This window comes from Silurus aristotelis, assembly GCF_946808225.1.
Source record: "Silurus aristotelis genome assembly, chromosome: 15".
NCBI lineage: Eukaryota > Metazoa > Chordata > Actinopteri > Siluriformes > Siluridae > Silurus > Silurus aristotelis.
This window is the reverse complement of record NC_139588.1, coordinates 15,178,683-15,191,182: the sequence shown is the minus strand read 5'-3', so window position 1 is coordinate 15,191,182 and position 12,500 is coordinate 15,178,683. Positions and strand designations below refer to the sequence as shown.

Genomic DNA, 12,500 nt, shown 5'->3' with positions numbered 1-12,500 from the left:
ACATTCATAGATCATAACCTATTTATCTCTGTAAAGCTGCTTTGGGACAATGTCCATTGGTAAAGATGCTCTACAAATCATTAATTATTTAAAAAAAAAAAAACCCTTACTAGATTTTGTGGACTTTGTTTTACCACAAACAGTATTAAAAAAAAGCATAGTCTTTATTGCTGTTACTGAATGATTCATAGTAGTTGGTACAATATTTGTTACTAACTGATGCCTCAGCATTAAAGGATTTATACTTGCCATGTCACCTCTCTCAGCAAGTCTCAGATGACATGACACAGATGCACAAATTTGTTCATTCATTCACACCCCCTGCTCAAACAGCAGCCTTTCCTAGTGTCCAGACAAACCGTTTCAAACAGCCTGAGCCTGCAATAGCACTTAACCGACAGCGCTTTCAGCCCCTTTAGCTCTCCAGGTGCACTGACTCACCTGCGGTGCGAGTTCCTGTTGCTATTAACGTGGCCGCGTCCTGAGCAGCCAGGCGTCGGGCACTTTAGAACATTCTCATGCATTGCAAGAACTTTGGAAAGACAGGAGAAGACAGGAGAAGGCCAGAGACAGTGAAGGTTAGGAGCACTCAAGGTGAAACAAAGAGCTATGCCTTAAATTGGACTAAATGAGTTTGAGTTAGCTGTTTTGAAAACAGGTGGAGTAATGTTCATGAGAGATAAAGAAATCAGGCCATGCACAAAGGAGAGCATGCAGTCAAATGCAGAGACGTGTTAACAGCATGCAAGCTTACGTTATGCTAAAATTCAAACATGCTAATAAAAAAGCGATTTTCCAGACTTAACATAAAACATGGATTTTACGTTTTAAGTAGAAGTCTACCAATTTTTTTTTAAAGAGAAAAAAAAAAATCACAGATGTGTGGAAAAGTTTTGAGATCAAGTTTATGACTTTACGTTTACCAATTTTTTTGTGATTGTTCTCTGGGTCAGGATAAGGATTTGATATTTGGAATGGGAAATAAAGCATTGTTCTCTTGTATATTCGGCATTTGCGAAACTCAGTTCAAAGCAGTTACTGCAGCATAGAACATCTTTAAATTATTTTCACTGTATGCACTAATGCATTTTGCTTACTTAGCAGGTTTTCATTCAGGCTACTTCTCAATTTTTTTGGAGTAATTTACCTGCATTAGAGTTCCTAAAAATCACACTTGGATCACATGGAGATAAAAACGATTCCATAATTTTCAAACTTAAAAGATTATATAATCACTGTTACTGCCCTACAAGATCAGCTTTATGTACAGTCTTGAAAAACTTTATTGATAATTTATCTAATTAAGAGCAGATTTGTGAAATTAAAGCTATTACCATGCACTCATTACAACCGTTACTTTTAACGTGCATAATCTACATCTAGTATTTAGATTGCCTTGTGATGTGTCCTGCAAGTCCCTTCATTCCCCTTCCTAATAATCATCAGCCACACCAAGACATGCACACGGATCCACCTCGACGTTTAGCAAACAAACAAGCTGGCTTCTGGCAATCACACACCTATTTGTGAACAGGCAAGGACAGGAACTGAACAGCCACACATACAATTGCCATTTCAGGTAACAAGCACATCAAATAAAAGTGTACCCCCAAACCAACTGGATGTGCAAGTACATCCAGGACTATTACATTAAAGGACCTTTTTCACCACAAATGTGTCATAATATATGGTAATGGTTAATAATAGTGTTTCAGCCTCCACTTTGAACATTGTGTAGGTACTGAAATGCTGGAGCAACAGTAAACTGTATAGTCCAGATTAAGCCTTAAATAATTATCTACAGATTTGACACTCACTAACTCATCATATATATACACATATACACACATCCTACACACTTAAGTTATTTATAGTTCCTCCTACAAACACTTCTGGCTTTCCTGACTTTGTTTCTCATATACTGCTGGCTTTGTGACTTTGTGCTGGACAGCATATGTTTAATGTATGATATGTTTGATCTGTGCATTGTTTTTAGGGCCGGTGTTTTTTGTTTTCAATTCCTAAGCATTTTTAAAACGCTCCTGTCTTATTTGTTGCTCATGCTCATCTCAGTAAATTGCACAAAGCCATTTGTCTCTCACAAGCACAACAGTGGGGAATGAGTGAAAGCTCAACTACTGATGTTGAATTATCTGGAATTATTTTTGCATTGAAGGATGCTGCAGTGAGTGCCGCTCTATTTGCTGCCATCGTTCACTATCTCACAAGAAGTTTGGAAGCACTACTGCATATGCTTCTGCACCGAAAAAAAAAAGTGTGAAAAAGGTCCATGAGTGAGCCATAACGTGTCCTTATTGTTCTTACTTTCCGGTGGAACGCGGTCTTTGTGAGGGCAGCCAGACAGACTTCTATGGTGTGGGTACAGGCCTGTGACGTGGCCTGTGCCATCACACCCTGGAGTGGGGCACTTGCTTTCTTTTTTCTCACCTCTTGACGGATCTGCAGAAAAAAAGAGAAAATTTCCACACACTGTTCATAGATTCTGAATTCTACAATCAAAGCAGCTAATGCTGTATGTACTGTATGCATGGTGGTATACGGTAACCACTTGGAATGCCTGAATTTTTCAGAAAATAATGTTTTTTGACATCTTTAGAAATTGATAGATAAATAAACAAACAAATCATTTTCAATTTACCAAAATCTATATTGATGTTATTTCAGCTACTGTATATTATGAACTTTCTGTCCATGAAGTTGCTAGTTACAACCTTTTACAATAAATATCAGGCTTTAATCAAGTCCTCTTGGACTGCCTACAGTACATGCCATTGCAAAATGAATCTCATAATGCCTGTGATACTCCTTAATTATCTGATCCTCATCATAACACAGAAAACGTTAGTAAAGTTTTAATAATGTTTAAATGCCCTAACTAATACCCATAAGACTACATTCACTGAAAAGATCTGACTAAAATAATGAGCGGATGAAATTTGTTACAATTTACCAGTAATTATGTATTTTAGGTTAGAAATGAAGAAGTAGGTCAGATGTCTTTCAGTTGAAGTGGAATAAAATGTTTTTTTCCCAGCATGTAAAATTTTAGGGCAAGGATGACACCTTCAAACCTGTAGTTTTTACAATTATATATAGTTAAAGATTTGCATGTTAAATGGTACATTTAGCATGTGAGTGAGATTTCCAGACCACCACACAAATATCATTAATCATATCTATCGTTAAACTGTTATCAATTATAGCTAAAAGCACACCTGTTACAGTTGGACAGACGGAAAAAACAGTATTTGAACTTGTAACTGTTCAGGATGAAATAATTATACTTAGTTATTCTTATTTATACTAATTCAAAATGAATTAATATTGATCAAGAAGATTTGTCACAAGATGAATAGATGAAATAGTGCTCATATGAGAGTCAGAGGTTTTCCGATAGACTGGTATCCTTGGTGATTAATAATATTTTTAAATAAAAAAAATGGAGCTTAGACTTTTTCTGAATGTAACAAGTGAGTTAAAAAAAAAATAATAATAATTTAAGGCGGCGTTGAAATGCAAAAAATAAAGAAATAAAAATATTAAGAAAGAAAGAAAGAAATAAAATGTTCTGTTCTTTTGTGCTTAGCATCACAGGCACTCTGATCTTTTTATTTTATTATTAAAAAGTTTTGTTAATTGCTTTTTCATGATTAATTATGATTACTCTCATGAGTGCTTTCTCGCTTTGATACTAACAACTGTTTTGATGATCAACTAATCTGCTGATCGTTGTTTCAATTAATCATCTAAAAACATTTTTAAGTTTTCTCTTCATCAACATTAATTATTTAATTACATTTCTATTACAATTATTATCTGTAAAGCTTTCTCATTACCTAGTTATACTCTACCAATGTATGGTATGCAGTATGCAGTAAATCTGATAGATACAGGACAAAATTTTTAATATAAGCTTAAAAAGGTGTAACTGGAAATAAATTTGAAGGTTTTTTTATTTTTTAACATCAACTGATTTCTCTCATGCGCTGGCATCCAATGATATTTGTGTTTACAGTTCGAAATGATACGTTTCATTGAGAATTTTTCTTATAGGGGATGTTTGACTAAATTTGTTCCTGCGTGTTAATGAATAAGATAAAAAATTTTTACATGTCTTTTATAAAAATAAAAATAAATCACTACTTTATATTAATGTGTTACCATGGGACTGTTTCAGAGTTACATATGCAAAAACTTCAGACAGAAAGATGTGTTTCTTCCACATATACAATAAATAATGTAGCTCACAGTTTTACTTTTTGCACAAAAGTGTACAGGACAGGTAACTCTTATCAGCTACTGTAATCCATGCACTGATTAAAACATTTTTTATTCTAAGTGTTGGATTTCATATTTATACTGCTTTTTCAAACACCAAATACACTAAAACAAGTATTCATCTTTTAGTATTTGTTTAGTATTTGAATTTTATTAATGTTGTTTGTGCATCCAAAACTGGTAACACTCAATTTGTGAGCAAGTAATATGAAGTTAGTTGCATAAAGTTTATTTATGTATACAAAATGATATGCAATTAGGTATATGGCTTTATTCTAAAAAAAAAAAAAAGAATTATTATAATTTGTCCTTATTTATATAATATTTAGAAATAAAGCATTTGTATTTATATTCATCAGGAAATCATTAGTTTTTAACCAGCAAACTGGTGATTAGACTGGTGAAAGTGCCTTTCAAATTTATATTTACAGACGCTTAATGAAGATTTATAACCAATCCTGATTCAGTAGCTTTTGTATTTCTAGCTTATGAATATTAATTGCTAGCAAAACCCCTAATAGTAGTGAAAATATTATTGAAATGAAATTCTTTTGATGACATCAATCTACAAAAGCAGTAATAATTTGTTGCTTGTAGGTCCTCACTTATGAAGGCTTTCTCTTTCAAATTAAAGATGAAAAATGACTTAGTGTATAATTCTAGTGTCATAATGCTTCATTAGCTGCTCTATTCATGCATGTGTAATAAATTTACCTAGTTGATTATTTCCTTAGAGGAGCTGCAGCATGACTGAAATGCATAGTGTTTAGACATTGCTGCAAGCTTCGTAGACTGGGCAATGGATTTAAAGTCATGACATATATTATACCGGGCAGGATCCAGAGGTGAGCAGAGGATGAGAACCCCATAACGACCCTTAGCAAAACGTTATGCTGATACAGTTTGGCAGATTCTTACGGTTAATAATAAGAGCACATAGCATAGCTGTGTCTCTCCCAGAGGAGGTGGGTGTGAATCAAAGTAGTTTTGGAGAAATAGGCCATGGACAGAATTGCTGTCCTAACGGGCCGTGCAGATTGCCATTACTCATGCCTGACATGGCAAGCCTCTGATGTTACTGTGCAGGCCTATTTTAACAACGTAAGCTGCTGCTGCTACTGCTGTCACTGCCACTGCAATCTGAGCGTCGGAGATCGACCAGAATAATGTGTCTGTCTCATTAAAGGAGTCCTGCAGCCAGTACATACGCCACTGGGGTAATGTAGCTTAGACTTAATGCAAAGACGGCTACTGAAACACCTCTGAGGTATAAAAATAATGCCGCTCTATAGCCTATTTAGGCTCAGATCATGGAATTTTGTATTTCCTAAAATGCCTTCATTTAAAGTCAGCTGATTGCTTGTTAGAGTCTAACCAGTATCCAATTAAAAAAGAACACTTTGACCTCTTGTCACTAAAAGTGCCACTATGGGTACAGTGTCAAAAATCTTAAAAGTGAAAATTGTTGGTCAAAATTATATTTGCGTGGAAACTTTCAAAGTGCCCACGCTGAAGTGCACTTATATTTATAAAGTGCATTATTTAAACTGAACTTCAGCATGATCTCACATTTTCATGTACATTTTGGGTGTAAACTCACCACAAATCTGGAAATGTTTTATATGTAGATAAAGCAGTGACCCTAGTCTGCAAGTTTTCCTATATTGCTTTATTATTATTATTATTATTATTATTATTATTATTATTATTAATCTTGAAAAGGCTAGACCAATGCATTGGTCACAAGAGTAATATTTTGTACCCTATATAACAGTGATAGACAATAGACATGGAACTGAGCTGTGTATTTTATTTTGGAATTGGCATTATCATTACCTTTAGGGTAATATGCTCTTCTTGCCCCATCATGGTGTAGTCTGGCTTTACGCTCCTCAGCTCCGCTACTCTGCCTGGGACTGTGCTCCCCATGTAGCTGCTGATGATCCCTTCGAGCTACTGCCTGCTCCGACGCCATCCTGTCACGCATAACTTTGGCACGCTCTGACTCCAAAGCAATGGCCTTCTCCAGCAGTGACAGGTTGCCCTTAGTGATGTCGAAGGCATCGTCTGAATGATCCGATGCCACAGATGTTGTGTCTTCATCCCCTTCTTGGGCGCAGCTCGAGGGATATCCCCTAGATGCTGGGCTTAGCTGCTCTTCAAGCTTCATCAGGTTTACCATGTCTGAGTAGCTCCTCTCCATTGGTCTTGGGGGCTCCATCGGGATGTGCTGGCAACTCTCATAGTGAGAGTGATGCATCTGGATCTGTAGGTGCTGCTGCTCAGCCTGGTGCTGCAACATTGTCTGCTCGAGTGGCTGTGTTTCGCTTAGCTTTCTTGCTAGGTCAAAGCACTGGTTCCTCAGACATTCCAGACTGCTTAGGCACACGCCCTCTTCGTTTTCTTCAGGGTGACCGTTATGGTGTTCCTGGCTAGGAGCAGACTCAGGGTAGCCATCATCTGGCAGCACAGCACCATGACCCTGTGCCAGCAGCTTCAGCGAGTCCACCGTCTCCCGAACCACGTCGCTGTCTAAGTCCACACTTAACTCGCCCTTCCGTCCTCCGTGATTGGGACTATCCTCCTCATCCTCATCTTCGTCCTCACCGGCACTGTTGGATGAGCTGCTGTTCATCTCAGACTCTGTCATGGCCTGGTATGCAGCATCCTCTGCTATTTTGCCCAGGTTCAGCAGGGACTTGGCTACAAGCTCATCATAGTTCTCATATTCTTCATTGTTTGGGTTGTTATTGTTGTTGTCTTTTTCAAACATCTGGCTGGGCTTTGATTGTCCACAACTGGAATAAGTATTCTCTAATGTAAGAGGATAAACAATTTACCAGCATATCAGAGCATGCTTTGTGCATATCTCACATAAATTCAGTCGATTCGGAGGGACATTCATGTAAAAGCAGAAGAGAACTCTCGCATTTTACAATAAAATATAGAGACTGTTTCTACTGCAATGGCGGAGGGTGTCGCATACACAAAGGAAATGGCTGGTCTTAAACATCTGCAAAATCCAAAAGAGTGCAACAGAACTGCAATAATAAAACTGACTGCACTTTTATGTTTAATCAATGGTAAAAAAAAAATATATCATTTTCTAAAAAGGGATTGATATATAGAAAAGAAAAAAAAAACCACATCCATTGCTAAAGAAACTGAGGCAAGTCGTGCCGGAAATCTCAAATGTCTCCTTCTGGGATTTTCGTATTGCTTGTATTTGGGACACAGGAGGATGGGACTGCAGGGATAAGTGGAGGATGCAATGTTCTGCTTCTAGAGCCAGAAATAACCTCAGGAGGAGCCCACTACAACAAGTGAGGGGGAGCTGACTGTATCTGACACCTGTAAAATGACAGTGTGCATGTGAAAGGGTTCAGAGTTAATAACTCAGAGAGCTTCCCGCTTCTCGACTGCTTGGGAAGACACTGTCAAAAACAATTGAGGAATTCTGAGCATGAGTCCGAGATGCATACTAAGCAATCAGCGGCTTCATGAGTTCAAGAGGGAGCAAAGGGATGTTCCATGCTCTCAGCCACACTGTATTCAGAAAGCTGAGTACTTTTCAACCAGTGCAGATTGTAGAACAATTCAATTGTACTTCAGTCAATTATGTGGCTTGAAACGAAAACTTTCTCATTCAGGAAAATTAATTATAATAACAGAAAAGAATTGAATGAATTTAGCTGGTGGATTTGGATTCATTGAAAACAATGTCAATTAATAACATGTTGAATCTCGCAGGGTGACAGTGTGACTGAACGTTTCTGCTTAACTGGCATTGACACGTCTTTGACTGACATACTGAGAGACAGTAGGAACACATTCCAGATGTAACTATTCCATCTGAAATCAGCTCTGGACCTTTATTTTTTTCTTGATTCTGCATGAATTAATTATGCAAACAAGCTCAGCCAGCCAAGAACCAAACAAGCAGCCAAGTTCCTGACTCTGCATATGTTATTCTGAGATGCAAATATGCTCAAATTAGAACTGAGTTTAACCTCATAGATATTGTTTAATTTAAAATCAATCACACTGAAATTTAAACCATAAAAGCTAAAATCTTTCTGTAAGAATTTAGAGCTTAAAAAAAGAGATTACAATGTATTTTTTTTTTTTTGCACACTAGCAAAATGCCTCACCTTGGTGATGAGCATGCTCTTCATATTCCTCCTCTTCCTCATGCTCATCCTCATCGTCCTCTTCCTGCTCTCCCTCCTCCTCTTGCTCATCATCTCCATCCTGTTCCACCACCTCCTCCTCATCTTCCTCCATCTGCTCTACCTCGTCTCCCTCCCCCCTTTCGGCCTCTCCTTCATCTTCCTCCTCCTCGTCTTCCTCATCTTCCTCTTCCCCAACCTCATCGTTGTCATCAGAACACTCCTCTTCTTCATCGTCTCCCTCTTCGCCTTCCTCCTCCTCTTCTTCCACATCTTCATCTAACTCTTCCTGTTCCCTTTCCTCACTATCCTCAATAGCTTTGTAGTTGTCATATATAACAGGTTCTCCGTCAGTCATGGTTAAAAACGGCCGCCGTTTGGTAGCTGGCTCCTGTGGAGGTTTCTCCTGGCCTTTCCTCTTCTTAGCCAAAGGGCATCCATAAACACTGCAGAGGGCATGCAAAAAACGAGGGAGAATAAGCTGGTTTTCTATTGAGTCATCATAAAAAAGAATTTGTTTTAATGCAGCACATTTTCACTGTCTGGCCTGAAGTTAACCGCGGGCATTCATTCATAAAAACACAAATGCCACGTGAACTCTGTTGCCCCAAGATGCTACTTTTCAGAATTTTTTCGGCCGCATTTGCAAAACCAAAATGGAGAACACTAAAGTCATCCAAACAGCCTTCAATTACACAAATCCCTTAATTATTGTTAACTGTTCAGAAATTCCACTTTAATTGCCCCAAAACAGCACGCACAATTATATGTGCCTCAAAAGTGGAATTCATAAAATTAATTATCCCATTTCTCTCTGAGAGGACTTGTTTGTGGTTTGCCAAGAGGGTTGAAGGTTCTGCTCCCTCGGTGGTGAACAAGCAATTGACTAAGACTCTGAATGGGGAGGATTTAAAAGGCTAGGTTCATTTATTCCAATTGAGAGCCATAGTATTCAGTGCTTTTTAATACAGAGTCCATTTTGTGGTTGTTACTGCACCAATATTAAAGTTAATATGTGTATCATTTATATCTTGCCTTATGGTTATTAGCCAATTTAACCAATAACCAATCACAAAATCCCAGTCTATTAGAAAATATATATATTTATGATTTGTACATGTTTCTCTACATTCATACACTACATTATACAGTGTATACTGTATGTAAGAGTGGAGTCATGTGAACTTGTGCGTGTTTGAACGTTGCCATGACAATCATAAAGTACCTGAACTTTGGGCCAGATATATACTGGAATAATTGTACAGTAATGAGCTTCATGAATATAGTCACCTAAACTGCATTTTACTGTCTTACCCAGGTTATTGAATTCTAAAAATAATAAAAGAAAAAATACATTAAAAAAAAATAAAATTTTAAAAAATACATTTTGTAAAATTAATTTTAGTCTTTTGTTCCTTTAAAGTATAACATTTTAGATAACACTGAAGTCAGATAGGTAATACTACTTACCACTTCTCCTAACACGACTGCCACTACTACTACTACTACCACTACTATTGCCACTTCTACTACCACTACTACCTCCACTACTGCCACTTCTACTACCACCACTACTACTACCACAACTGCCACTTCTACTACCACTACTACTACTACTACTACTACCACCATGACTGCCACAACTACTACCACCACCACTACTACTGCCACATCTGCCACCACCACTACTACTACCTCTACTGCCACTTCTACTACCACCACTACTACTACCACAACTGCCACTTCTACTACCACTACTACTACTACTACTACCATCATGACTGCCACAACTACTACCACCACCACTACTACTGCCACATCTGCTACCACCACTACTACTACCTCTACTGCCACTTCTACTACCACCACTACTACTACCACAACTGCCACTTCTACTATCACTACTACTTCCACCATGACTGCCACTTCTACTACCACCATTACTGCTACCACTACAGCCACTTCTACTACCACCATTACTGCTACCACTACAGCCACTTCTACTACCACCACTACTACTACCACTACTGCCACTTCTACTACCACCACTACTACTACCACGACTGCCACTTCTACGACAACTACTACTACTACCACGACTGCCACTTCTACTACAACTACTACTACCACCATGACTGCCACTTCTACTACCACATCTACTACTACCACTACTGCCACTTCTACTAACACCACTACTACTACCACCACGACTGCCACTTCTACTACCTCTACTAATACCACCATGACTGTCACTACTACTACCACCACTACTTCTACCACCACTGCCACTACTACTACCACCACTACTACTACCACCACTGCCACTTCTACTACCACCACTACTACTACCACCAAGACTGCCACTTCTACTACCACCACTATTACTACCAGCATTACTACTACCACTACTGTTACTTCTACTATCACCACTACTATCACTACTACTGCCACTTCTACTATCACCATTACTACTACCACGACTGCCACTTCTACTATTACCACTACTAATGCCACTTCTACTACCATCACTACTACTACCAGCACTACTACTACTACCACGACTGCCACTTCTACTATTACCACTACTAATGCCACTTCTACTACCATCACTACTACTACCAGCACTACTACTACTACCACGACTGCCACTTCTACTATTACCACTATTAATGCCACTTCTACTACCATCACTACTACTACCAGCACTACTACTACTACCACTACTGCCACTTTTACTATTGGCTCTACTTCTACTTCTATTAAAAGTAATAATAATAAAATAAGGAAATTTAAATCACAATATTTTTTAAATGTAAATGTTTTATGTGACTAATTTATTTATTTATTTATTTTTACTGTACTTGTTGCTTCAAGGAAACACTTTAAAGGTTACATGCAGAGCGATGTTTCAAGTAGAACTTAATTATCCAATCAACCCTAAAAGGACCCTTTTGCTCTAAGCATATACTTTACCTTGCTTACTCATTACTGTACTTGCTTATTTTTAACTACTTGTACTAAATAATGCTTTTCCCTTAATGTATGTTGAAGTAAAAGAAATACTGAAATGTTTTTTTAATCGAGCACCAACAATCCTAAGCAAATGATCACAATACAAACTGAATAACATAAGCATGTATATGTAAGTGTATCTAAAAACCTTGCCGTCGTGAAAAATTTTTACTGTAATGATTTTTTTCCAGCCTGTGACACATTTGCATCATTGCCTCAGGGTCCCTGTCTCACATCAGTGCCATATCCGTAATCCGGGGACTATAGGTCCTGTGGGAACGAGCTGACTGATACACAGCTGGCAGCTTATTCATGACACCACTCCCTCTGACCTAAGCTGCATCAAACCAGGACTTTGAAATCGAGATCTGCGAAGATTGGAGCGAATCTGGGCACCCGTGAGACACTACCAAAAATGGTAATAACAGGCTCTATGCTAATAGTTTAAAAGGTTTAGTGCTCATTCAAGTTGTGTATTGACGTTTGGTTTACAGTTAAAGGGGTCCCAGGCTGCATAAAGTTTGAGAACACAAAGTCCATAAGGCACAATAGAATAATTACCCTCAGATATCTGTCCACATTTTTAAACTAGCCTGTATACACTGTACATAGTACAGTACAAGACATTTATTTTGCTTTTCTGCTGAGAAAATACAGCTTAACTATGGCAAACTCACAGGACCCATATACTGTACTTTCACTGGATTTTAAGGAGCTTTACTTAAAACCTTATAATACAAATACATATTCTTACCATGGTCACAATATACTGCTAAACTATATGGAAAAAAGGTTGTAAACACCTGAACATAAGGTTTCTATGTGCTTTTTGAACATCTTATTCCACATTTAGTCCACATTTCTTGTTATAATAACCTCCACTCATCTGGGAAGATGTTTCACTAGATTTTGAAGTGTGCTTGTGGACATTTTTGCTCGTTCAGCCACAAGAGCGTTAGTCAAGCCAGGTACTGATGTAGGTGAGGTGAGGAGTCCTGGGGTGCAGTCAGCACTCCAATT

At 38.0% G+C, this 12,500-nt stretch overlaps 1 protein-coding gene across 13 annotated transcripts in view; it reads right to left on the bottom strand.

Annotated features, from left to right (window-relative positions):
• The window catches only part of myt1la (myelin transcription factor 1-like, a), a 50,267-nt gene that overhangs the window by 12,073 nt on the left and 25,694 nt on the right, over positions 1–12,500 (bottom strand). For all 13 annotated transcript variants that reach the window (XM_083562229.1, XM_083562235.1, XM_083562228.1 and 10 more), the window contains exons 6-9: positions 8,451–8,914; positions 6,136–7,113; positions 2,326–2,460; positions 442–532 (exon numbers count right to left, since the gene is read on the bottom strand). In XM_083562229.1, the coding sequence (XP_083418355.1) occupies positions 442–532; positions 2,326–2,460; positions 6,136–7,113; positions 8,451–8,914 (1,668 nt within the window). The remainder of the gene's footprint in view (positions 1–441; positions 533–2,325; positions 2,461–6,135; positions 7,114–8,450; positions 8,915–12,500) is intronic.